At 37.7% G+C, this 25,965-nt stretch overlaps 3 protein-coding genes across 3 annotated transcripts in view; 1 reads left to right on the plus strand and 2 right to left on the minus strand.

Annotated features, from left to right (window-relative positions):
- Positions 1-906: 906 nt before the first annotated feature.
- plekhm1 (pleckstrin homology domain containing, family M (with RUN domain) member 1) lies at positions 907-15,256 on the minus strand. The gene is made up of 12 exons (XM_037754945.1): positions 15,027-15,256; positions 13,397-13,486; positions 11,753-11,994; positions 10,857-11,516; positions 9,626-10,133; positions 7,720-7,867; positions 5,137-6,108; positions 4,566-4,711; positions 3,471-3,664; positions 3,326-3,389; positions 3,080-3,237; positions 907-2,620 (listed from the first exon to the last, which is right to left on the minus strand). Exons 2-12 carry the CDS (start codon positions 13,448-13,450, stop codon positions 2,512-2,514), a joined length of 3,255 nt encoding a protein of 1,084 aa, XP_037610873.1. The 5' UTR covers positions 13,451-13,486; positions 15,027-15,256; the 3' UTR covers positions 907-2,511.
- Positions 15,257-18,150: 2,894 nt separating this feature from the next.
- The window catches only part of LOC119479852, an 8,211-nt gene continuing 396 nt past the window's right edge, over positions 18,151-25,965 (plus strand). Inside the window, exons 1-8 of the mRNA XM_037755821.1 lie at positions 18,151-18,459; positions 18,540-18,620; positions 18,712-18,861; positions 19,011-19,094; positions 19,274-19,366; positions 25,312-25,446; positions 25,527-25,607; positions 25,700-25,849. Of these exons, the coding sequence (XP_037611749.1) occupies positions 18,325-18,459; positions 18,540-18,620; positions 18,712-18,861; positions 19,011-19,094; positions 19,274-19,366; positions 25,312-25,446; positions 25,527-25,607; positions 25,700-25,849 (909 nt within the window). The 5' untranslated portion in view covers positions 18,151-18,324. The remainder of the gene's footprint in view (positions 18,460-18,539; positions 18,621-18,711; positions 18,862-19,010; positions 19,095-19,273; positions 19,367-25,311; positions 25,447-25,526; positions 25,608-25,699; positions 25,850-25,965) is intronic.
- On the minus strand, positions 21,382-22,380 carry LOC119479401 (interferon a3-like). Its single transcript, XM_037754946.1, has 5 exons — positions 22,246-22,380; positions 22,085-22,165; positions 21,852-22,001; positions 21,626-21,709; positions 21,382-21,506 (listed from the first exon to the last, which is right to left on the minus strand). The coding sequence occupies exons 1-5, from the start codon at positions 22,378-22,380 to the stop codon at positions 21,411-21,413; spliced, it is 546 nt and encodes a 181-aa protein (XP_037610874.1). The 3' UTR covers positions 21,382-21,410.

Here is a 25,965-nt window from a genome sequence, read left to right on the forward strand (position 1 = left end):
CAAACACAGGTGTAACTGGTTAGATAATGAGTGCATAGTATGTGATGGTATTGTGCATGCTGTCAAAAGCAGGAAGTAATCATGATGTGATTAGATGCACCTGTGCTTTGTTAAAGGTCCAGCCTGCTCCTCAACAATAGGCCCTTTCACAGCAGGCATGAAAATCACAGGTGACACTAATAATATTAAAGGATAGGTCCACATTTTTTAAAAACAATACTCACATGACTGGCAACGCAGTATGAAGGCAGTTTGTGAAATTTAATCTATTTGATTCGTGTACATAGACACGAATTTCCCTTTTTTTTTTAGCTTTTCCGTTCCAGTCTTTTCAAAATAAAACTACTTAAAAAGGTTTCTTTCAGGTTTTAAAGAAATCTAGCCCGTGACGGGAGACTTTGGCCAATCCCAGGTCATTTCAGAGAGAGAGAGCGTTCCTATTGGCTGAGAGAGGCTCCAGTTCGGCTCTGATTGGTTGTTTTCCTCCGGTCTATGAAATCCTGCAGATGCCATTAGGAGCACCGGAGGACACAGAGGCACATGATTTTATTCAGATTACCTGTCTCATGCACTACTGTCAGGACATAGTGACTGTTTTATAGAAATACGTTTTTTAATCATATTTGCTCCGTTTCTACCCACAGGTACTTTAAGAGAAAATACTTTTATTTCTCTCACCTGGAATTAACCACTGTGTATTATGACATTTGGCACATTTCACGTTTGTTTTTAATTTAATTTTTATTTGAGGTTTTTCATCCTTTTTTGTTTGTTTTCCTCATCACTTAAAAAATATATGCAATTGTTGATTAACACAATAAAATCAATTAACTTAATAAAAGAAAAATGAGAATGTTTAGACTAAAAATGGCAGTTAGATATTAAAGCTCCAAAAGTCATTGCAACTGCAGCTAAAGATTTTATTTATTATTATTATATTATAATTATTACAAAATTAATTTAAAGAAGATGACTGTTGGTGAATACAACAAAGTCTGTAAAAAGCTCACTACCTCAAGTGTCTGCTGGGAAAAAAGTCCTATAAACAACAGCCAGACTCAGTGTCCGTAGTGCATAAAGGAACAAATTAAATATACAATTAAATATCAGCAAACTATGCAACAAGTTAATGACTAAACACACTTGTAAAATTCAACCTATAGCTAATGATCAATAGTGCCTAAAACAGAAGAGATTCATAATGTAACACACTGATATTTATTTCATAATTGTCATTTATACATCATACATCATACATGATCAATGAGATGACAAAAAAAAAGACAGCCCAGGAATAACATTATTCTGTACTTGCCACTTGCAAGTGATATGTTCTGCATATATCAAGATGGACTTGATGAGTAAACCTTCAATTATTTTTGTTCTTTGCAGATTCTGCAAAAAAAAATCTATGTGTTACTTCTGTTCGAGTTCAACTCTACATCAGAGTCAAATATTCAAGAGAAGAAAATTAAATTAAGCAAAAGTGATAATAAAAATGTCAGCAATGCATGTGCGTTAGCTGAGCGGTAACTCTGTATGCTAGAAGATATTACAACTAAGATCTAGTTGAAATATCAGTTTAACAGTCATAGCTATTAAGTGCAAATGTGCAAAAATGTGTTTTGACTTCAGGATCAATGAGAAATTCAATATTTTGTAGTTTCTGCCAACGTTTATGATTTATTTACTTCAGCAACTTCATGAATAATGTCAGTGGCTCGCCTCACAAGTAGCAAATGTTTGACCAAATATATGTATTTAAATTTAAATTTAAAATCACACATATTAATGTATGTTACTGAGAGAAACATTCCACAAACTGATTTTTTACCTTTACATCAAAATCAGTCTCTAATGCAGTTATGTTATGATAAATAAACAAAGAAAGTACCTGTGCGGTGCTTTTTGGCCCTTTGTCAAACACACACCAAGAGGAAAATAGTGTAAAGCTTAAATGAAAAAGAAGGCACATCAAAATCTGTTGATTAGAACATTTCGAGTGCTGTTTTGATATTTTTGCATGTTCAACCTCACTGCTGCGTTATGTATAAATATGAGCATCTGAGATGAATGTTCCGTGGAGCATTTCTGGTAAACATGATGAACGTCGACACAACAAGACAAAGTAAAAACCCACGATGTAAAAAAAATGTGTTGGGTACGATTCTTGGCAGCAACTTTTCACCGTCCTTCGTTTGATGCCGTGGCTGAGTGTGAAGTCAGAGAGGTATTAAAGTCACTAGTCAGTAACATTTGGCTGCATTACGTCAGCGTGATGAGTCGAGTTGCTGTCGAGCACGGTTCCTCTTCCTTCTTTAAAGAAAAGGTCAGTCAGGGCAGGCAAATCACGCTCATAATTGCACTTGAGGTTACTTCATGTAAAAGCTAGATTTTCTGTTATTTTTTCTGTCCTTCAGCGGTGCTCTAGCTTCCTGAAAAAAACAAAAAAACAAAAAAAAACGTGGCCTTGTTAGACGGGGCTACACAGCGCCGCCCTGCTGGCTGCGCTCAGTCCAGCAGATCTCTCTCCAGGTATTTCTTCATCCGCTGACAGCGAGGACACGAGTCCCCGGCAGCCTTGCAGGCCAGGTGAAACACAGCTTTACAATCTTTACACCTGGGCAGAGACAAAATAATAAGCATTAAAAACAAGCAATTTAGAAACAAACATAATCATAATAATGGACAATTCCATTCAATAATATTGATCTAATATATTCAGGCAAAATTGCTTAATTCTTCTTTGACATAACTAACTAAGAGAGGATGAAAATGGATGATTTAAAATGTTGCGTTTTGATTTTAATGTGGCATGACAGTGAAAAACAAATTAATGAGATGTTAAAGACAAAAATAACAAAATAATTGTCATTAATCACATGTTTTTCCATTTAATTATGACAGTAAATGCATTCATGAAAAGAAATACATTTTGATCTGCATGGTCTGGACGGATGGACAGACGGACAATCCGAAAGCATAATGCCTCCGGCCATGGCTGTCTCCAGTGCGGAGGCATAAAAAGGTAATTGTGGGGATGAATTAAGCAGTACTGAGGCGGCCCAGGATAACGTACCTGGTGGTGATGTCAAACTGGAAGGGGAAGATGATGTCATTAGCGTGGCATAACTGACAGATGAAGCCACGCTGAGTGCACAGGTCACAGTGGAACACGTGGTTGGAGGCGTACTGCAACAGTGTGAGCAGGTAGGTTGCATATTGACCCTCTGCTATCTAAAAAAAAACAAAAAATTAACACATATTAAGATGTTTCAAGGTGGCAGACGACAGATGCAGTAACATCAAGAACACAGCAGGATACCTGTCGTAGGTCCATGACGCTGTACAGATGGCTCGACTCCAGCAGGTACGTTCGCTGCTCCAATCTGACAGAGAATAAAAAAAAATATATAAAATAAAATGTTGTGATAAAATATGGTGAAATATAAAACGCATCATTCACACACCTGGCTTGGAGTTTCTTGCAGGCTCCGCTGCGGCAGGTGAGCAGGTAGTCGCCCAGCAGGCGTAGCCTCTTCCGCAGGTTGTGGGCCTGAGACATGGACTCTGAATGCTTCACCAGCTCAGGGTTCAGGTGCTCCAGGTTCAGCAGAGGCTCCTGCTCCACCTGAGCCAGCAGATGCATGGCCTTCTTAGACACCTGGACAGACACACACAGGTCACACTCATGAGGTCAGAACAAAGTTGTGTGTGATCACTGAGGGTGAGTGTTACTGAAAAACATCAAACTTGTGCCTCAGTATTTTAAGTGAAACCACTGAAAGAAGGCTTAAAAGACTCTGATGTAGACATCCTTCTTCTTTCTTGTCAAAAAACTGTTAACTTCCAGGATTGTTACAGTAAACTAAAACTGAAACTAAAACAAAAATAAGCCGTGAAAAATATATTTAGTGAACTGAAACTAAATAATAACGATATCCTTTAAGAAAAACTAAACTGAAACTAAACTGCCTGTTTAAAAAACTAATACAATTTTAGTCTTTTAGCTTTAATATATCCCTACTGAAATAAGGAGACAGCATGAATTTCTGTCAAGTCTCCCAACAGACATGACCTTCCAGGAGATGGCGCTATGCCGCAACTGCCTCACTAAAGTAGCACAAAGATTAAACATTTTGGCCTCCATACACAGTTCTCCAACCATGTATTTTGTATGTATATAACTACATCTTCTGAGACATTATAGCTGGCTAAAACCACCGTAAAACTAAAACTAAATATATAAAAACTAAACCTTTCTGAAAAACTGAAACTCTGAAAGCTAACTGAAACTAAACAAAACTGAAATAAAAAAGTCAAAACTAAAATAAAATAAAAAAACAAATTGAAAATTCTAAACTTTTATAACCCTGGTGCATACATTGCCCACAATGCAACTTGACAAGGCTTTATACAACCTATTTCACATATGCAGTAAGACCTGTAAACACACTTTGATGTGTAAAATCTGAGCAGTCGCCATTGAAATGATTTTCCCTCATAGTTTCATCCCCATATCTGATCACAGCAACTGTATATTGTTATGCATGTGCTGCACCTACCTCTCGCTGTGTGAGGTCCCAGTTGTGCACCATGCGTGAAGGGATGACGGTGGTGTTACCGTGGTGACAGGAGTCACAGTAGTACTGGCCTGAGAACTCACAGAGCCTGGCTCTGCCCAGCGACGGGCCGATCTGCTGAGCACACCCTGCGTATGACACACAGCAAACAAAACTTCAGCCTCCGGTTCACATCAACAAAACAGCTAATTCACTCACATATACAACACACACACACACACACACACACACACACACACACACACACACACACACACACACACACACACACACACACACACACACACACACACACACACACACACACACACACACACTACCGACTTCTACAATGACTATATCCCACAAAAACCTAGTTTTTATTATTTCCTCCCTCACACATGTAATGTTAATGTCCTGATTCAAGTTGTGAATATAAAAAACAACACCTTCAACACCACATGTATGATTTTTCCGACAGACTGGCGTGATCAGTTGTCATATTTAGAAGCGACCAAACAATAATTATTGTGCGTTCATGCTTTTTGTTGCAAGACCAGCGACTCAACGTTACCTGCACACTTGAAGCTCTGAGCGTCCAGCCCCTTCTCTGAGGGAACAGTGCACAGATGAACAAGAAGTGCTCCGTCTTCTTTCAGTCTGTGCTGCACCAGTCTGGGGAGATTTCCAGTCCCCGGGCAGACCACAGCCGGCTCCTCAGAGACTTCGTCCTCCCCGCTCTCCAGGTACGAGTCCAGAGCTCCTCGGATCAAAACCCTCCAAGAGCGAGCCTCCTCTGGGTTTTCTGCTCTTATTCTAAGCGTCTCCCTGACGGTCAGGAGCTTGAAAAAGGCCGGTCCTCCCAGAGAGACGTCAGGCACCACGTCGCGGATGTCCTCAATAGGGTGGGTTTGCCGCAGCAGCTTCTTTCCCTCTTGAACCCGAAAACCTTTCAAAGCCTCCAAGGAGAGGGAGAAGACCTGCGGCGCCCATGTCCGAGCCTCGGGATCTGTGGAGAAGTACAAAACAGCTTCTTTGATGGCGTCCGTTTCCAAATCAGCAGTCCGAGTCCAGTCGAGTTCCTGTTCCTGTAGAGGAGGAGGCGCCTCCTGTCCTCCACCTGTCCCTGTGTCAGAAGATGATGGGCCTCGCTCAGGGCTGGAGGGGGCGGAGGACGCATCCACACCGTTCTCACAGGTGGGTTGCAGCACCTCCCACTGCTCGTCAACACGGGACGCTGGACGGCATTTGTTGACGGCCTCTATGATCCGGTCCACCCAGTCCTCAGCTTCGTCGCGATTGGCAGCCCGGAGGTACAGACGCTTCCCGGGAAAGGCCAACTCGAAGCGGCCCTCGGTCGAGGCGATGCGAGCGTCCTCACATCGCACCAGGGAGCAGTTGTCGCAACACGTCCGCTCCTCTGCGTTGAGGTACAGCCGGAACTCGAAGGGCGACAGCTCGCAGTAGTAATCACGCCACATTCCCATCGCACCTCGCCGCTCCAGATGACCGAGCTTCAGCAAGCCACGAAACGGGTTGGACAGCCCTGACAGACAGCAAAGAATCAGCGGAAGTTATTTCACATGATGCGTGGTCTATTTTCACTTTGTGGAGACTTGTTGAGAGCTAGAGACAAATTTTATTTTGTCACAACTGCTTTCAGTGAACTGGGTTCAGTTTTAAAGCTAGAGTGAAGATACTGGTATCATATGAAACTATAAAGAAAATATATGTCATTGTTTTGTGTTGTTAATTGATTTCCGATAATAAATATATACATACATTTGTATAAAGCAGCATATTTGCACATTTCCATGTTGATAAGAGTATTAAATACTTGACAAATTTCCTTTTAAGGTATATTTTGAACAGATAAAAAATCTAAGATTAATTTGCAATTAATCCCGATTAACTATGGACAATCATAGGATTAATCGCAGTTGACAGCCCTATATTTCAGTCCTCTCTTTAACTGCAAAGCAACTTTTAGGGAACTGAGGAGAAGCAAAGGCAAGGTAAGATTATACAGTAGTTAGTCCATAGTCCAAGAACTCATTGAGGTGACGTTGTGCAAGATATACAAGTTTATTACACTCCAGTACAATCTCACCACATCACAATAAATGATGTAACAACAACAGGTGTTTTTTCCCATTTGACAGCGGATGGAAAACACCATGCTGATGTGACATCACTGTTTAGGGTGTGATTAGAGCTGCAATGTTTTCATTCCTCAGTATCCTGTGCTGCAGGAATTTTCTGCCCTACCTGAACAGGATTATTTACCTTTCAGTTTAACTCCTTGGTGGCCAGCTTTACTAACCAGGTGTGGTCACATTGAAGATGTTTTCACCACTAGCGGTGCTATGGAGCAATGTTTTCACACTATTCCACTGATCTACTCTGCGGCGGTTGACACATCAAGTAAACTGACTTTTAAGAGAAATCTGTGTTGCAAATGTTTTAGGCCGAAGGAGATGCATTCAACCTCAAGAATACACTTGAGGTGTTTTGCTGAGTAACACTGAATGTAAACAGGAACTTTGATTAAATGATTTGCTGAGCTGCAGTCTTTTTTTCTTTTGGTATACCCTTAAGTACAAATTTATATGATTTTTTATATTGCACTGACTTAACCTTAAAGCATCTATTTTGAAAGAATTTTAGTTTTACCTCTTTTGTTGTTAACTCAAATGTTGTCTCTTGTAATACATTTCATGCAAAGATGCAGCTCAAAGTGCTTAACAACTTAAACAACTTTTGTTCTTTTTATTATCGATTAATCTGATGATTATTTTTCCAATTTGTCGATTAGTCTCAAAACTCAAAGGTATTCAGTTTTACAAAAATGTGTGACAAAGAAAAGCAAGAAATCATCTCATTTGAGAAGCTAGAACCAGAGAATGGTTTGCATTTTTTCAGTTTTTATTTGAAAAATGACTAAAACAAATTAATCGATCATCAAAATAGTTGCAGATTATTTTTCTGACGATTATCTGATCAATTCAGCTCTAAATGAGACAGATCGATCTGTAACTGTTCGTAGGACGTAGATGGAGGCAGACGGCCGACCCTGTGTTCTCTGTTCCACCTTAAAATCATCTAGACTCTGTATTGTATGTTGTCTTTAGTTTTTAAAATTGAATCATGGAAATACCGTATTGTCTGCGATGGACGACACTGGGAGGCGACTGAGAGACCTTGAGCTCAGCCGTGGGAGCAGGAGGAGGCGCCTCGTCCTGGTCTGACACCTCCTCCAGCTGGGGCTTGTAGATGTCATCCTCAGAGATCCAGGAACGAGAATGCTGCAACAGAAATTTTAGAAACTTTTTTTAACCTCTCGAGGGGGAAAAAATGGTTTTATAGACTGATCTGATCTGAGAAGAATGTCCACAACAACTTAAAATCAAAGTGTTTTGTAGTTTATTGACTTTATTTTCTGTGCATTTAATCTCTCTCTGCCTGTTTCACCCTGTGCTGCTGCAGCCTTTACATTAATCTGACTTGTGCTATGTAAGTGATATGGAAATGTTTACTAGGTCCAACCTTGTAAGATCCCTATCGTGACTGTTATGTAAGTGACCAGGGCACTTATTCAGACATGAGACCAACATGTTAAATTGCCATCAGATTAACGTAAAACGGTGCTTCTCTGTTTCCTTTATCTAGCACACCATATAGGAAGGAAATAAAATCACCCGACACGTACTATTTAGAGCCGCAAAAACAAGACATTTGAAGATGCAAAATTAGAGACATTTTATGGACCAAACTATTATTCAATAAATAATTGGAAGATTAACCGAAAATTCAAATATTTAAGTTGCAGCCCTACTCATTGCTTTCCAACAAACATGAGTTTTAGATCAGATTTACTGATCAAGAGAGCACAACTGAGCCGTCTTCAATGAACAGACCACAGCTTATGAAAGAGCAGTTCCAGTTATCACGTGTCTTTGGGGTTAGTAGTGTGAGAACTATTATAAATGAATGGCGACTTTCTCTGTTAAAAGGTCATGTAAAGATGAGCACACATTTGTAACTATCTTGAATAATTTGATTAACTAAAACGTGTGGCAACCACAGAAAGTCCTACATTTTGTAACACATCCTGAAGCTGACCCTGCTTGGACGTCACATGTGCAGTAAAAACTACAGAGTAAGTGTTTTATGGTGCAGGAAGCTATCTGTCTGAACTGGATTTTATCCAAAACATCCTGCCACAGGAGCTGGTTTATTTCATTTCAACATTTTTCTAACACAGCAAGACTAATGTGACTACTCATAATTTCCTTTAAGTGGGAAAAAATAACAATTTTCCATAAAAAGCTTGTGTTTATTTTCCACCCTGACACACTGACTTCCAGTATTAAGAGTCAGGTGTTTTATTTGTCATTTCCTCAGTAGGAAAAGCCAAACAGCATTTCAGGAGCAAGGGCTTTTCTGCAGTTTCTGCAAAATCTTTAAAGGGTAACTTTGGCATTTTTCAACCTATTTCCCCATGTTTTTGTGTCTAAGTGACTAATGGGGACAACAATTTCTGAAATTAGTCCAGTATTGAGGGAAAGCGCTGTAACCGGCATCCACTAAACAGGCTGCAATGTAATCGCTCAGGGCAACTCCTCAACGTCAATTTCCATCCACTAAAAGTACTTGTTTTTGCCACTGACAGGCTCAGATTGTTATCATGAGTGTCTGACAACATTGTGGAAAGGACCCTACAGAGAAAATAAACATTTTTCTTAACTTAACTTAACTTTTGGTCTGTTTGTTATTGTGTCATGTGACTTGTTGCCGCAAGACAACGGTGGAAATGTGAGTGAGAGTTGGAGAGAGGAGTGCCACAGGGAGTTTGTTGTGTTGGAGTACAGAAAGCGTAGCTTATTGTTATCTAAAGGATTCTCCCCATTTAGTCACAGACACAAATACAGGGGGAAATAGGGTCCAGGTTGAAAATACCCTTTCCCTTAACTTAAGTTGTACACAGAAACCACAACACAGTGATAGACAACTATTATAACAGTAGAGTGTCCATGTATCTTTGTGTAAGCAAATATACTTACTGATAGAGAATCTGAGGAGAGTTGACTGCTCAGGATGCTGGTGGAGCGACGTGGGCCTTGATGCATTGACGGATCTGAGGTCAGCGCTTCTTTCTCTTCCTGGACAGCGACAGCCTCAGGACTCTCCTTAACACCGGTCGTATGTACTTCCTCTACAGGCTCCACAGACTCCACAGACTCCAAAGGCTCCACAGGCTCACTGACTGTAGAGAGCACTTCTGTGTCCATGTGTAACTCAGAAGAGGCACTGATGGACACTTCAGAGGGAGAGCAGTTAACATGGTTCTCATCAGATGATGTCGATGGTGGCTCTGAATCACACAGTACAGAGTCTGGGAGTGAGTCCACGTGTTCTTGGGATGTTGTAGGGGGACCCTGGGTCTCGTTGTCAGAGCTGCTGAAAACGGCCGTCTCCGAGTACTGATCTGGACCCGTGCTGGAGACAAAGGAGTCTTCACGCATGGAGTCCTGACTGCAGTGGCCGCTCTCCCTGAAATCTGTCAGAAAACTGCAGAGACAAGGACAACAAGTTAGGATATATTTAAGCTTATAATAAAAGAGAGGACTTTTACTGTTGCCTGTTTCTATTTCTAGTTTTAAAGGATAAAAATGGCATTATGCTATATTTTTCTTATTTTCAACAGATCCAAAGAAAAGCCCCGAGCCCATTCATTCCTACTGAAGGCGTAAATCTTTAAAAACAACATTGATTGTTTAATTTTTTCCTTAAACAGCTGGGCACTTTTTAACCAACTTCACTCAAACAGGAGTAAAAAAAGCATTTGGTTGGGACTATTTTCAGCTGTGGATTAATCCATATTTGTGCTCTAATCAGTACTTACAGCAGCAGGACAGTACAGTAAATGGGATTAACTCAAAATAAACTACAGTGTTCATGGTAATGAAGGGAGCTCTATGGCACAGAGGAGGAAGATGTATCAGGCATTGTTATACTGTATATCAGGGGATCTCAAACTTATCACTCAAACGTCCACATTGGATTTTTATTAAAAGTCAGATGACTGGAATGATTGGCAACAACAAAAATAACATCATAACGTATTGTATTCATAACATGACTAGAGATGGATATTTTTATTTTGGTTTTGTTTTTTTCATGGGATTTGCTGACAATAAGAAAAATGTAGAATATCACCGGCTTTATCCTTTAACGCTTATCTGCTCTTTCGCTCTAACATATCCAAAGACACGGCTAAGAAGATGCACTTACTCTTTCTGTGGCCTCTTGGTGCTGATGTTGACACTAATGGCCATGTCCAGGTCACATGAAGACCACTGCTCTCCTGTCGGGCTGCGGGGGTCCTGCCCCTGCAGGAGGCTGTCAGAGCTCAAGCTGGAGGAGAGCTGAGAGGAGCCCGTGGTGTCCAGGCTTAAATTAGATGAGTTGAGTGCAGTCCTACCCCCATTTGTCCCTTTCCCCGACAGCATCACTGGACACCCTCTCTGCATATCCTGCGCATCTGACGAGCTTGACGACTGAGACACCGTATCCCACGATTCTTTACGCTTGGAGCTGGGAAGGTCTCCGCCGTTGAGGGTCGGGTGGAGTGCGTCCGCCTGGGACAAGGGGCAGAGTCCGGCGAGAGCCAGAGGCGTGGTGGTCCATTCGTTGAGGACAGCTGACTTGTAGGAAAGGCTGAACGTAAGTGACGCCAGACCCTGGAGGTAGCTGAGCAGAACTTCCCTCTCCTCGGTGTTCAGGAGCAAGGCACTGGGCTGGTAGTGGGCCCGCAGCTTGGAGCCCTCGCGAAACAGCGACGCAAGGTAGCACTCCAGCAAGCCGTGGTTGAGGGCCAGCCGCAGCCACGCTCGGCAGCGACCCACGTCCGTGCCCACGAAGCTGATCTTTTCCAGCTCTGTGACCACATCACTGGGGATTTAACAGAGATTGTTATTACATGTTATACTAAGTTTTAACAGAATAATTTAATGATTATTGTCATTATCAATTAATCTTTCTTAATTATTATTGTTTGGTCTATAAAATGTCAAAACATTTTGAAAAAAGGCTCCGCCTTTAGAAACCTTTTAGAAAAGCGCTGGTGACGTCACTGTATAAAATGAAGAAGCTTGTTTTGGATATTTTTGGTATAAATGTGCTTTTACCGGTGGGTGACGGTCTTGAGGAGGCTCCAGAAGAAGGGCTGAGGGAGGGGTCCCCGGTCTCCCTTCCTACCCCGGCCCCCGGCATCCGAGCGGATGTACTTGCTCTTGATACCGTGGATGAAGATGGCTTCCAGGGCGCAGCAGAGGAGGTTGGCATCCCCGTCTTCACTGGTGACCACTGTGTCTGACGTTACGTAGCGCTTCTGCAGGGCCTTGAGCGACTGGGCCAACTTCTCCTTGATCTACATGTGACAACGCATGTGAGAGGAAAATATCATCAGCTTCCTCGTTCCTTTTGGAGAGAGGTCAACTAAGGTGCTTCTTTGTTCACCAACACACACAACAGGCACAGTAACGAAAACAGCCAGCACATATTCTGCATTCCAGTCTACAGTGTGACGAGGAATAGAGGTCAGTGTGGCCATGTTGTTATGAAACATGGTCTGTAGATTACCTATACAGCAGTCACATGACACGGACTGTCAGCTGACATGAAAAGACAGAGAACATAAACATATAAAAAGAAAGCCTACATTATGCAATAAGTTGCAGAATAAAAACTGATTCTTCAGCAACACTTTGAAAAGCAATGGTCCGGATGTTCTCGACGCTGAGCGCTGAAGCACTGAAGCACTCTTCTTTTACTGTGCTTGACTTGGCACGACTTGAGCAACACAGCTAAAAGATATATTCTAGGGGACCAATTCATTGCCTGCTTTCAGAGCTTTCTGACTCGCATACATTAATTCGGCAAGTCAGCAGTACATTGTATACTTTCTGCAGAGCCATGCTATTTAATACATCATATTGAAACAGTCACACATTCAGTATATTCTGCTAACTATTAACTAAGCAAGGTCTGCACTCATTCTCACACACACAAGGTGAGCTTATATTGTTTTGCCATTGATTCTGCATCTGGTTTTGTCTCTTTAACCCCTTAAAACTCCGGCGGGCCCGGCCACTATTCTGTCTTTCGCAGGTTGTAGCGGGCTTAGTTATCAAGGTAGATACTAATATCATGTGAAACTAGAAAAACCTAGGGAATCCATTGGTACCAACCATGTTATGCTAGCTTGTCGGGAAGATTGCTAAATAACGCTAGGAGTTACGCTAAATTTTGGCGAGGAAAAACTAGCATGGTGATTTTCTTGTTGTTTTTCTATTCTGTCAATATGAAGACACAACAAGGTCAATATTATTCATCATTACAATAAATTATTAGTTCTACGTTATTATATAAAAATATAGATGTATTTCTATGGGGTTCAGTGAGCCTCCTGAACCCACCCGAACCAGCTTGAAACTGGGACAATCCCAGACAAACCGGGACGTCTGGTCACCGTATGTTAAACCTCTTCTAACAACACCGTCAATACGATACGCAGGCAAGTGAATGAATCACCAAGTTCAAGGCGGAAAGTGGTGTAATGCTGAAGTGCAGTTACAACAGTACAATTACAACATGCACTACCTAACTGTCACAACCTAACTGGCAAAACTCCATCCCAGAAGCCAATAAAGCCAATCTAACACCTCTGCCACAGGCATCACAGTAAGAATGAAAGAAAAAAACACCATGCAGAAGAGATGTCTACAAGGTAACAAGATCTTTGCACACAGGGGAAAAGCTTGTGGTTTTACCTGTATGACATCTTTGGCCTCGGGTGGCGAATCTGGCATCTGTGTGGCTAGCATGGCACCTCCTGGGAAGGTTTACTTCCACATGGTACGCTGAAACACAAACACAAAGTCTCCTTTCAACACTTTTCTAACAACTAGATTGCTTCCCTTTTGACATGACTTTTGGCATTTAAGATGGGTATACCAGACAAGAAAGGCATGTGATGATAAGGAAGCTGATTTTTTTTTTCCTCGCTTCATGTTACCAGCCAATTTGATGCTGAGCTGCTATCATTACATTTTCCATCACGAGATTGTGTTCTCCTCTGTGACATATCTGCTATTTCATGGTTTCAGTAAGTAACCACGTTGTAACTGAGTCATGTGAGGCGCTGATTAAAGAGGGTGTCTGCACGGAAGTAGTTACAAAACGCTTCAGGACGAACTTCCTCAATCAAAAGAAGCACTGTGAGAACAAATCAGGATCTAAATAGTGTGCCACTCAGATTGCCTGACATGATCACATGCAGATAAGATAGCTCTGAATAGATTAACATAAAGCTTCATTGTAGGGAAATTCAGTTGCTGCAGCAGAACAAAGAAATAAATAAATAGATATAGATAAGTATTGAAAGTAGAGGTGAGGAAAAGGATGATTCACCTATGTATTGCGATGTTTTATAGTATAACGATTGATAGCAGAGTCAACAAGTCTATATGTAATTAGAGTTCCTCAAATATGATGTGATTAAGTACTCAGTGTTTGTCTGATTTAATATAATGGAACATAGTGCAAGAGCCAATATTAACATAATTAAGTATAATATGGTACATTATGATGTAGTATGGGATATGAGACATAGTATGAGGTGTTGTAGTGTAGTAATGATATAGTATAACATGGTAGTATAGTACAGCAATATAACATTAACAAAATCCAGTACAATATGGTACATTATGATGTAGCATGGGATATGAGACATAGTATAAGGTGTTGTAGTGTAGTAATGATATAGTATAACATGGTAGTATAGTACAGCTATATAACATTAACAAAATCCAGTATAATATGGTACATTATGATGTAGCATGGGATATGAGACATAGTATAAGGTGTTGTAGTGTAGTAATGATATAGCATAACATAGTAGTATAGTACAGCAATATAACATTGAATGAATGAACATGATGTGAATAAAATATCAAATATAATATGGTATCATATGGTATAGTATAAGAATATAATCAAATCAAATACCTGCAATGCCAAGCTACTGACAAAAATAGGATTAACCCTACTTAACAACAGTAGATGAAGTATTATTAGCCTTACAGAAGCGTCACCAGTCAGTTTGTGTGCATAATGTGACAGTTTAAGGTTAAAACTAACAGACATCTTTACAGTTAACCTGCATTAACTGGCAGCAAGTTGACAGTTTTAGTGTTAGCTTCTGTTTCTGGGTGTGTGTTGGCATTAAAGCTCGACAGGTTTACAACACAGTAAACCAAAGCAAGCTGTATAAAACACCGTTCATGTATCAGTTAACGTAAACACAGTAAACACAGTAACCACAGTAACCACAGTAACCATGGCAGTGACAGTTAGGCTGGATGATGTGGTAACGTTAGTAGCATTAGTTAGCTTCCTTACCGAAACAGGTCGGCTAACTTGCCATTAAAGATCCAAAAGACAACCGAGATATCCTCCGGAAATTGTTATAAACTCAGTAAATGTACGTAAAAAGGAAAGTCAATCCGTACAGTCGCTCGCCATGGCTAATAAAACATTAAATAAACGTCTAAAATGAGATTTAACTATAAGATTTTGTTTCCTCGAGAGACGTTGAGATGTTCTCTGTCACTTTACAGCTGAAGACTGATGCATCATGGGAAGACGAGACTAGTGATGCCTTCAGGCTCTCTCAAAAATACAGTAAAAGTGATAATGAGCGTTACAGAAACAGATAAACGACATTCAAGATTCAAGATGTTTATTGTCACGCAGGTTATACAAGTATAATCGTGTGAAATGCTTTTTGTTGGGAAGCTCCATTAAAAATAATAAGTTATATTACAATTATAATAGGAAATACCTTGTACAAGGCATATAAAGAACATATACATATCAGGAAGTATGAATGTACATATATAAGAAATACTTTGTACAAGGCATATTAAGAACATATACATTAAGAACATATACAGGCATATTAAGAACATATGCAGGCATATTAAGAAAATATACATTATAACATATACAGTATATACAGTATAAGATATATGATTGAGGTACTTTTTACGAACAGTAAACATTAGTTGCACATACTAACTTCTTTGTTATTTTGTTATAGCAGCACTTCTTCATATCCAACTACACAGATACCATGAGATATTTACTGCCACTTTACCTTTTATTTACTTTTACCTAGGCCTATATTCAGTTTATTCATTTGCAATTACTGTCTAATATACTATGACTTATTTTAAACAAAATTCTATATATAAAAATATATATATCTATACATGTATATACTATACTATGACTTTTTAGCAATAGTAGTATTAGTAGTAATATTTTAGTAGTAAATATCAGTGCATATGCCTGATAGAAGTAGAAGCAGCAATAACAGTGATGCTATGGTGGTAGTTGTAGTTTACGAGTTACACTTAAAGGCATCAGCGTGCTGATGTTGTTGCCGTTCCATGTGAGGACTTCATGTTCCCTCAGAGTTCCTGTTGAGCTGACAACACAGCTTAAGAAAGTTGTAATCACACACTCAACAGCTTGTGATCTGTGTAGTAACTCCACCACATTATCTCCACACTTATAAATTAGTTTTTAAAAGTTTGTGTTTGTGTCAGGAAATGATAAGCTGCATAATAATGAAATAAAGTAAATGTTGAAATATACTGAAACAGTGACATAAAGGTTCATTTGGGGTTGTTTCTGCTGGAGCACAATCCATTTCTAGTGCAACTGCAGTCTGTAAATACAGTGTTTTACAGCTAATGTTTAGTAATCAGATGGTTCAACAGGGGGTGCCAAAGTGCAATTATGGATTAAGCTATATCACTGATTGTTATTCCTTTCAGTACTTTGAGTAAATGTGAATCCTAAATTTCTTGCATGTGTGCTCATGTACTGTATGTCAACACTCATAAAACATGAGGGAACAGACTTTCCTGTGTGTAATGATGTGATAAAAACAAGATAACATTGCTGTAAATTTGAATAGTTTCAAATTTTATTCATAATCTTGTTTTTTATTTCATATACTTCTAATATACATTTTTTTTTAATTTTTCTCTGTTTATCTGTTCTTATTTCTGTCCCTGTGCTGTTGCAACACCTGAATTTCCACTCAATAAAAGCTTATCTTATCTTACATACAGTAGTTAAAATGTCCCCACAATGCCCATGAAGTGGTTATTCCGAATTACGTAAGTGAAAGGAGGATAATAAAATAAAATAAAAACAATCATATACGTATATATCGTTAGAATAAAACGTTTGTTTAATTTCCCAAATATTTATTTAATTATTTAAATGGACAGAAAGCACATTAGAATATTCACATAGAACAAGAGCAATAATTGGAAAATGCATTTTAATAATACCAGATGATGAAATGCCAAGGAGACACCTGGATTCCCCCTGTGGAGACCAAACAAAAGGCTTACCTGTCTTCTCACCTCTTCTTCAGAAACGTCATGACGGGCACTGTGATTTTCACACGGCAGTCTGATGGCGTCACACGTTACGTTACGTAGGCCGCAGGCACGTCCGTTTTCACTTTGGGGAAGCGCTTTCTCTTTGTGTTTGATTGATATGTGGACACGCTGCAGTCAAATCTACAGTTTCAATCATGCATAATAAATACTAATAAATGCAGACTGAATTAAATAAATACATATAATAATGTCGTATTATTATTATTATTATTATTATTATTATTATTAATAATAATAATAATAATTATTATTATTATTATTAGTAGTAGTAGTAATAATAATAATAATAATAATAATAATAATAATAATAATAATAATTTCTGGCCTTAAATATCCAAAATGCAAATCAAGTTAAATAACTTTTCTTAATTAATAAATGTAAAGCCTGCATAAATGGGAGCCTGCAGCCTGAACTAAATAAAATACATATAATAATGTCGTATTATTATTATTATTATTATTATTATTATTATTATTATTATTAATAATAATAATAATAATAATAATAATAATAATAATTTCTTTCCTCAAATATCCAAAATGCAAAACAAGTTAAATAACCTATCTTAATTAAAACTTATTGGAGTCCTTTAAAAATTGCCAAAAATATTCCCATGTTACTCCCAAAATGTAACCTATCGAACAAAATCAATGTGATGATGAATATTGAGCTGTGTTTATGCTTTTATTCTGTAATATGAATTTTCTATGTGGCTTTTTAAAAACTGGCATTTCTGTGATTAAAAAACTTTAAAAAATGTTATTTGGTCTTAAAAATCGCAATAATATTCCTATAATAATCCCATAATTTCCAATATCGAATAGTAAACAATTAAAATATTATTAATGGGGAATTATGTTTGTCTTTGCATTTTTTTAGGTATTCTATTAAACATTTACTATGTATTTAAAATGCATGATATTTTAGCTGTGCTGTGATATTTGTTTATGCTTTTATTGTGGGAGATATTTTTTCCCATTAAGACACTAATTAGAAACTGAAATGTGAGTGACATTAAACATGTCTGTAAGTTGAGGTTGACTTTGACCACTGAAAAACCCACAGCAGCAGCAGCAGGTGTAGGTGTGGAAAGTGAAATAGGTGCGTTCTGCAGTATAAATGAGGCTCTGCAGCTCTGCTCCAACACATCAACTACTTCACAAGACTAATATCTCTATTTGCTCCAACACAAAGACAACTAGTCTCTTTTTTAAAGATGCTCAGCAGGATGTTGTTAGTGTGCCTCATGTCTATCAGTGTGTTCAGTTCAGCCTCCTCACTGAGCTGCAGATGGATGGATCATAAATTCAGTCAGCACAGTCTGAACTCTCTGAATCTAATAGATGCTATGGTAAGTGGACTTCTTTAAAATCATTCAGTGAGTTTACTTTACTGTCTGTTTACTTCATGATGTGTTTGTTTGTGATGCAGGCTAATAATTCCACTAACACCACTGAGGAGGCTGAAGTGGACTTCCCCAATGATCTGTACAGCCAGGCCTCCAAAGCTTCAGTAAGTCTTCCTCAACCTTTGCAATAAATATATATTTTTTAAAAAGTGTCATAAATGTGTTCCTATAATGTGATTGATGTTGTTCTTCCAGGCTGAGGACAAACTGAGTTTCACAATTCAGATCCTGGAGGAGATGGTCTCCCTGTTTGAGGAGGATCACAGCTCTGCATCATGGGAGGAGAACACAGTGGAGCACTTTCTCATTGTTGTGACCCAGCAGGCTGACGGCGTCCACTCCTGTGTGAGTAGAGAACATAACTGGCAGTAACAACATGCAACACGTGTAGTTAGATCTCTGTTACTCTGAAGTCCTGACAGCTTTACAGCTCTGTGAATACATGACAGGTGAATAAAGCATGTTAAATATTTATTTTCTTGTAATGAATTTAGATTGGGAGCCACAGCAACAAGAAGAAGAACAAGAAGCTGCAAATGTATTTCAAGAGACTCTCACACCATGTCCTGGAGCGAATGGTAAGTCTATCTATCTATCTATCTATTTGTCTATCTATCTATCTATCTATCTATCTATCTATCTATCTATCTCTCCGTCTGTCTGTCTATCCATCTATCCATCCATCCATCCATCCATTCATTTATCTATCTATCTATTTATCTATCTATCTCTAATGCTGGTGTTGTTGTGTGTGCAGGGCCACAGTGCTGAATCCTGGGAGCTGATCAGGAAGGAAATGAAAACCCATCTGACGAGAGCAGACCAGCTGGCTTTGTCTGTACTCACCAACTAAAATCTCTCTGTCACATTACCAATGTGTTCATTTATTAGCTTACATGCAGTCTATTTATTTATTTATCTATTTATTAACATATTTATCTTTAAATTATTGAGTTATTTGTGTATTTATTGATCGTGTATTTGATCAAAATGCTTATTTTTTAACTTTGCTTTGATAAAACAAATATATTTTTCTGTATTTCTTATCAATAAAAATGATATTTCTTCCAGCAAATGTGAATATGTTTATTGTTTTTATTCCTGTTACATAAACAAAAGGGATGCACAATTTTCTTTTTAATGACTTTAATCAAACAACATGCAGGAACATGTGTTTCTATAGTAAAACCTCTCACAGTACTTACACCTACTGAAGGTACATATTACAGTAAATCATCAGGGCAGAGAATTAAAACTAAGTACGAGTGCACAATAATAGGCTTTTAAAAATATTAATATATTTAGAAATATTAAATATGATGATTATAATCCACTAATATAATCATTCAGAAGATATTCTGCATAATGAGTACTTTTACTTTCGGTACTTATATGTATATTTAGTTAGTATATTTTGATGATAATTCTTTCATATTTTTTACTAAATTCTGAATGCAGGACTTTTACTTGTAATTACTGTGGTACTGCTAATTTGACTTACATGTGAGTAAAAGATCGGAGTATTTCTTCCACCACTGGCAGTATGGAATAAATGGTACAGGTGATACACTGGCTATACTGCTACTTATCTGCTCTAAGAATGCAGGAATTAAGTTTTCAAAATGCACATATTAAAAGGATGCCGTCTCTGGCTGATAATAATCAGTTTACATCAAACACAAAATTTAGTCTCACAGGTCAGACTGAACAGATTACAGACATGTTTAGTTTTAGCTACTTGTGCAGCACTGAATGTGAAAGCAAAGTGATAAAACATATTGCAGCAGTTAATATATACAGTATGTTTGCTTTATTGCCTGGCTAAATAGATAGATAGATGTACTTTATTGATCCCAAATTGGGAAATGATTGTGTTACAGCAGCAGGTTATGCAAGCAATGCACAGGAACAGTACATAAAATGTACATGTCAACACTAAAGAAATATATCTATAGAATACAAAATATAAAGAATATGGGAATACACTATAAATATACCTGACTACTGAAACTAACATAAAAAATCTAAATTTTAAACATAGAATAACCCACTATGTACATTGGCAAGTGTGCAATAACATACTATATACATAAGCAAAGTGTGCAAATTACAATGTTTTGTTCTTTAATAAAAAATAATTGAGGTAGTAAATGTGCAAATGTAGATGTGGAAAGTTCAACATGTGCAAGAATATTACAGACTAACACACAATGGAGTGTGTTATGTTTTGATATGTGAAACAGTGTTAACATTGTGATGCTAGACACATTTTAGATAAATCTGATGATAAAGTAACAAATCAGATGAATACAGTAACAAAAACAGACTCAGTAGCTGCAGGTGTTTTTGTGTTTGCTGTGTCTGGGTTATATAAGATAATGATGCCTATTTAGCCGTAGTGAAAGAACAAGGAGGCCTTAAGTATCTGTTAAAGAACTGATATTTAAAAAGTTTAAACTTGTACTTGTTCACTCATATTAATATTCAGGTTTAATTCTCTGTCCAGATGATTTACTGTCATATGTACCTTCAGTAGGTGGAAGTACCTTGAGAGGTATTACTATAGAAACACACGTTCCTGCCTGTTGTTTGATTTAACTCATTAAAAACAAAAAAATATACGTCCCTTTTGTTTATGTAACAAGAATAAAAAAACAATAAACATATTCACATTTCCTTGAAGAAATATTATTTTATTGATAAGAAATATAGAAAAATATAACATTTTGCTCAAAGCAAAGCAAAAAAATAAGCATGTTGATCAAATACATGATCAATAAATACACACACAACTCAATAATTTAATTAATAAATATGTTAATAAATAGATAAATAAATAAATAGACTGCATGCAAGCTAATAAATGAACACATTGGTAATGTGACAGAGAGATTTTAGTTGGTGAGTACAGACAAAGCCAGCTGGTCTGCTCTCGTCAGATGGGTTTTCATTTCCTTCCTGATCAGCTCCCAGGATTCAGCACTGTGGCCCTGCACACACAACAACACCAGCATTAGAGATAGATAGATAGATAGATAGATAGATAGACAGACGGACAGATAGATAGATAGATAGATAGATAGATAGATAGATAGATGGATAGACTTACCATTCGCTCCAGGACATGGTGTGAGAGTCTCTTGAAATACATTTGCAGCTTCTTGTTCTTCTTCTTGTTGCTCTGATTCCCAATCTAAATTCATTACAAGAAAATAAATATTTAACATGCTTTATATTTCACCTGTCATGTATTCACAGACCTGTAAAGCTGTCAGGACTTCAGAGTAACAGAGATCTAACTACACGTGTTACTACCAGTTATGTTCTCTACTCACACAGGCGTGGAGGCCGTCAGCCTGCTGGGTCACAACAATGAGAAAGTGCTCCACTGTGTTCTCCTCCCATGATGCAGAGCTGTGATCCTCCTCAAACAGGGAGACCATCTCCTCCAGGATCTGAACTGTGAAACTCAGTTTGTCCTCAGCCTGGAAGAACAACATCAATCACATTATAGGAACACATTTATAACACTTTTTAATATTTATTGCAAAGGTTGAGGAAGACTTACTGAAGCTTTGGAGGCCTGGCTGTACAGATCATTAGGGAAGTCCACTTCAGCCTCCTCAGTGGTGTTAGTGGAATTATTAGCCTGCATCACAAACAAACACATCATGAAGTAAACAGACAGTAAAGTAAACTCACTGAATGATTTTAAAGAAGTCCACTTACCATAGCATCTATTAGATTCAGAGAGTTCAGACTGTGCTGACTGAATTTATGATCCATCCATCTGCAGCTCAGTGAGGAGGCTGAACTGAACACACTGACAGACATGAGGCACACTAACAACATCCTGCTGAGCATCTTTAAAAAAGAGACTAGTTGTCTTTGTGTTGAGCAAATAGAGATATTAGTCTTGTGAAGTAGTTGATGTGTTGGAGCAGAGCTGCAGAGCCTCATTTATACTGCAGGACGCACCTATTTCACTTTCCTCACCTACACCTGCTGCTGCTGCTGCTGCTGCTGTGGGGCTTTCAGCGGTCAAAGTCAACCTCAAGTCACAGAGATGTTTAATGTCACTCACATTTCAGTTTCTAATTAGTGTCTTCATGGGAAAAAAATCTCCTACAATAAAAGCATAAACCAATATCACAGTGAAGCTAAAATATCACGCATTTTAATACATATTAAAAAGGTCTTCTGTATTGTAAAAACAGAAAATGCATATTATAGAATACCTAAAAGACAACAATTCACTATAAATAATATTACAATTGTTTACTATTCGATATTGGAAAATGATGGGATTATTATAGGAATATTAAAGCGAGTTTTAAAAAACAAATAGAAAATTGTAGACACCCCAAATTATTTGTGATATGACTGATTTTAATAGGATGATGATCTGGGGCTATTTCAACATTTCTTTTTTTTTTTGCAGATTTCATCTCCAAGTCTGCACACTCTCCATTAGGCCTACTATTTAAAGAAAAAAATAATAAATAAATAAATAAATATAAAAATAAAAATATATATAAAAATAATATTAATTCTTCTATTGTCATAATTGCATCATTGGTTCTGTGTGGACTCATAATAATCCTGACTCAGCAGGTCTAACATGATGAAGCTTTGATTGAGTCCACTAGGTGATAAAAAGGGAAGTTCCCAGACAGAAAATGAAAGCTGCTCGTGACCGCGGCCTCGAGCTGTGACGCTCGTTCATGTGAACCTGCAATGACATTTCACCTTGTTTTATTGAGAACTATAATATAATGGAGGCTTTAAACATGAGAACCAGACAGGGGGATTCTCCTTCACTGGTCAATGCATCTACAGATTATCTAAACAATAGCTGTTCATTTACAGCAGGATTTCAACAGTATTAACCTGTTATTGCTAAAAACAGTGCTTTACTGTTAATACAAAAGAAAACCTGTTAAATTACGCTCATAGGCCGTTTTTTAACTGAACTATAATGCATTCTTAAAAACAGCACTTTACTGCTGATCAGCTGTCTAAAGTATCATCAATAACAGTTTCATGCAGTATTTTTTTAATTCTGGGACCTGATCTGCTCATGTGAGGCTTGTACATTGTACATGATTGTAAAATCAGTGAATTAGCTTTATTGTTCTTCACTCACATGTTGTTCTGGTTTGCATTCTGTGCTTGTAGCCAGCTATAGACAGACATTTTGGGAAAAGTGTCAACAAGTCTATTATAGCCTTTTTCCTAACAAGTGCCTTTAATTGTATTTAGTGTGACTATTCCTATGTCTGTAACCTGCTAAGTCTATTCATCTAGGAATAAAATAATGTTTATTAAAATGTATGTAAAAAATACAACCTAAATAGTGCATTAAAACAAATCAGTAAGATGATGTAAAAGAAAGGTTAAAAACAGCTATATAATGTATCTTTAGACAGTAAATTAACTGTAAAATACTGTGAAATTAATAAAAAAACAACCAGTTCAAACTGTATTTTTCATTAACAGTACAAAGCTGTAAATTTCAGCGACAGTATAATAATGTTAATTTTACATAAAGGCAACCCTGCTGCCAGTTCTTTACTGTTATTTTACTGGGAAATTCTTAACAGTGTACATGATCAATAAATACACAAATAACTAAATAAAAAAAAAACATACATTTAAAAAATAGACAGCATGCAATCAAATCAATGAACACATTGTGATTTTCACACGGCAGTCTGATGACGTCACATGTCACGTCACGCAGGCCGCAGCACTTCCGTTTTCACTCTGCATGGAGGAGCGCTTTCTGTTTGTGTTTGTGGATGCTGCAGTCAAATCTACACTTTTAATTATGAATAATAAATGTTATTAAACCAAAAATAGGCTGAAGAAAAGTCGTTTTTTTAACGCATATTTTTTGCATCGCAGGGAGATCCTGCAGACTGAATTAAAACTAAATAAATATATATAATAATGATATAACAATAATAATAATAATAATAATAAGAAGAAGAAGAAGAACAAGAAGAAGAATGATATTATAAGAAGAAGAAGAAGAAGAAGAAGAATTTATTGCCTCAAATATCCAAAATGCAAAACAAGTTAAGTTAATAACAAAACAAGTTCATAATAAATAAATGTAAAAAAAAAAAAAAAAATTATCAGCAACACGGATTTCATTCAAGAAAAACTAATTATGTGTACTTTAAAAAATTGCCATAAATATTCCCATTTACTCTCAAAATGATCCCTATCGAACAAAATCAATGTGATGATGAATAATGAGCTGTGTTTATGCTTTTATTCTATTATAGGAATTTTCTATGTGGCATTTCTGTGTTTAAAAACAATTTTCTATTTAGCCTTAAAAATCGCAATCATTTTCCTATAATAATCCCATAATTTCCAATATCGAATAATAAACAATTGTAATAATATTAATAGAGAATTGTTTGTCTTTGTGTTTTTTAAGGTATTCTATTATACATTTACTATGTTATTAAAATGCGTGAAATTTTAGCTGTGCTGTGATATTTGTTTATGCTTTTATTGTGGGATTTTTTTCCCCATTAAGACACTAATTAGAAACTGAAATGTGAGTGACATTAAACATCTCTGTGACTTGAGGTTGACTTTGACCGCTGAAAGCCCCACAGCAGCAGCAGCAGCAGCAGCAGGTGTAGGTGAGGAAAGTGAAATAGGTGCGTCCTGCAGTATAAATGAGGCTCTGCAGCTCTGCTCCAACACATCAACTACTTCACAAGACTAATATCTCTATTTGCATCCACACAAAGACAACTAGTCTCTTTTTTAAAGATGCTCAGCAGGATGTTGTTAGTGTGTCTCATGTCTGTCAGTGTGTTCAGTTCAGCCTCCTCACTGAGCTGCAGATGGATGGATCATAAATTCAGTCAGCACAGTCTGAACTCTCTGAATCTAATAGATGCTATGGTAAGTGGACTTCTTTAAAATCATTCAGTGAGTTTACTTTACTGTCTGTTTACTTCATGATGTGTGTTTGTGTGATGCAGGCTAATAATTCCACTAACACCACTGAGGAGGCTGAAGTGGACTTCCCTAATGATCTGTACAGCCAGGCCTCCAAAGCTTCAGTAAGTCTTCCTCAAACCTTTGGAATAAATATTTAAAAATAAAAAAATGTCATAAATGTGTTTTTATATTGAGATTGATGTTGTTCTTCCAGGCTGAGGACAAACTGAGTTTCACAGTTCAGATCCTGGAGGAGATGGTCTCCCTGTTTGAGGAGGATCACAGCTCTGCATCATGGGAGGAGAACACAGTGGAGCACTTTCTCATTGTTGTGACCCAGCAGGCTGACGGCCTCCACGCCTGTGTGAGTAGAGAACATAACTGGTAGTAACAACATGCAACACGTGTAGTTAGATCTCTGTTACTCTGAAGTCCTGACAGCTTTACAGCTCTGTGAATACATGACAGGTGAATAAAGCA

Source organism: Sebastes umbrosus, chromosome 20 (genome assembly GCF_015220745.1).
Source record: "Sebastes umbrosus isolate fSebUmb1 chromosome 20, fSebUmb1.pri, whole genome shotgun sequence".
Classification (NCBI taxonomy): domain Eukaryota; kingdom Metazoa; phylum Chordata; class Actinopteri; order Perciformes; family Sebastidae; genus Sebastes; species Sebastes umbrosus.

What these genes read in the sequence shown, in the direction of transcription:
- plekhm1 (XM_037754945.1), bottom strand. Translation starts at nt 13,450, where the DNA reads ATGCTAGCCACACAGATGCCAGATTCGCCACCCGAGGCCAAAGATGTC. An exon ending in CGTCCATCGCAGACAATACG is followed by an intron (nt 6,109 to 7,719) that starts GTATTTCCATGA and finishes GCTGTCTGTCAG; the next exon opens with GGCTGTCCAACCCGTTTCGT. An exon ending in CAGTTTGACATCACCACCAG is followed by an intron (nt 2,621 to 3,079) that starts GTACGTTATCCT and finishes GTCTCTGCCCAG; the next exon opens with GTGTAAAGATTGTAAAGCTG.
- LOC119479401 (XM_037754946.1), bottom strand. Translation starts at nt 22,380, where the DNA reads ATGCTCAGCAGGATGTTGTTAGTGTGCCTCATGTCTGTCAGTGTGTTC. An exon ending in TGAATCTAATAGATGCTATG is followed by an intron (nt 22,166 to 22,245) that starts GTAAGTGGACTT and finishes TTTGTGATGCAG; the next exon opens with GCTAATAATTCCACTAACAC. An exon ending in CTGACGGCCTCCACGCCTGT is followed by an intron (nt 21,710 to 21,851) that starts GTGAGTAGAGAA and finishes TAATGAATTTAG; the next exon opens with ATTGGGAATCAGAGCAACAA.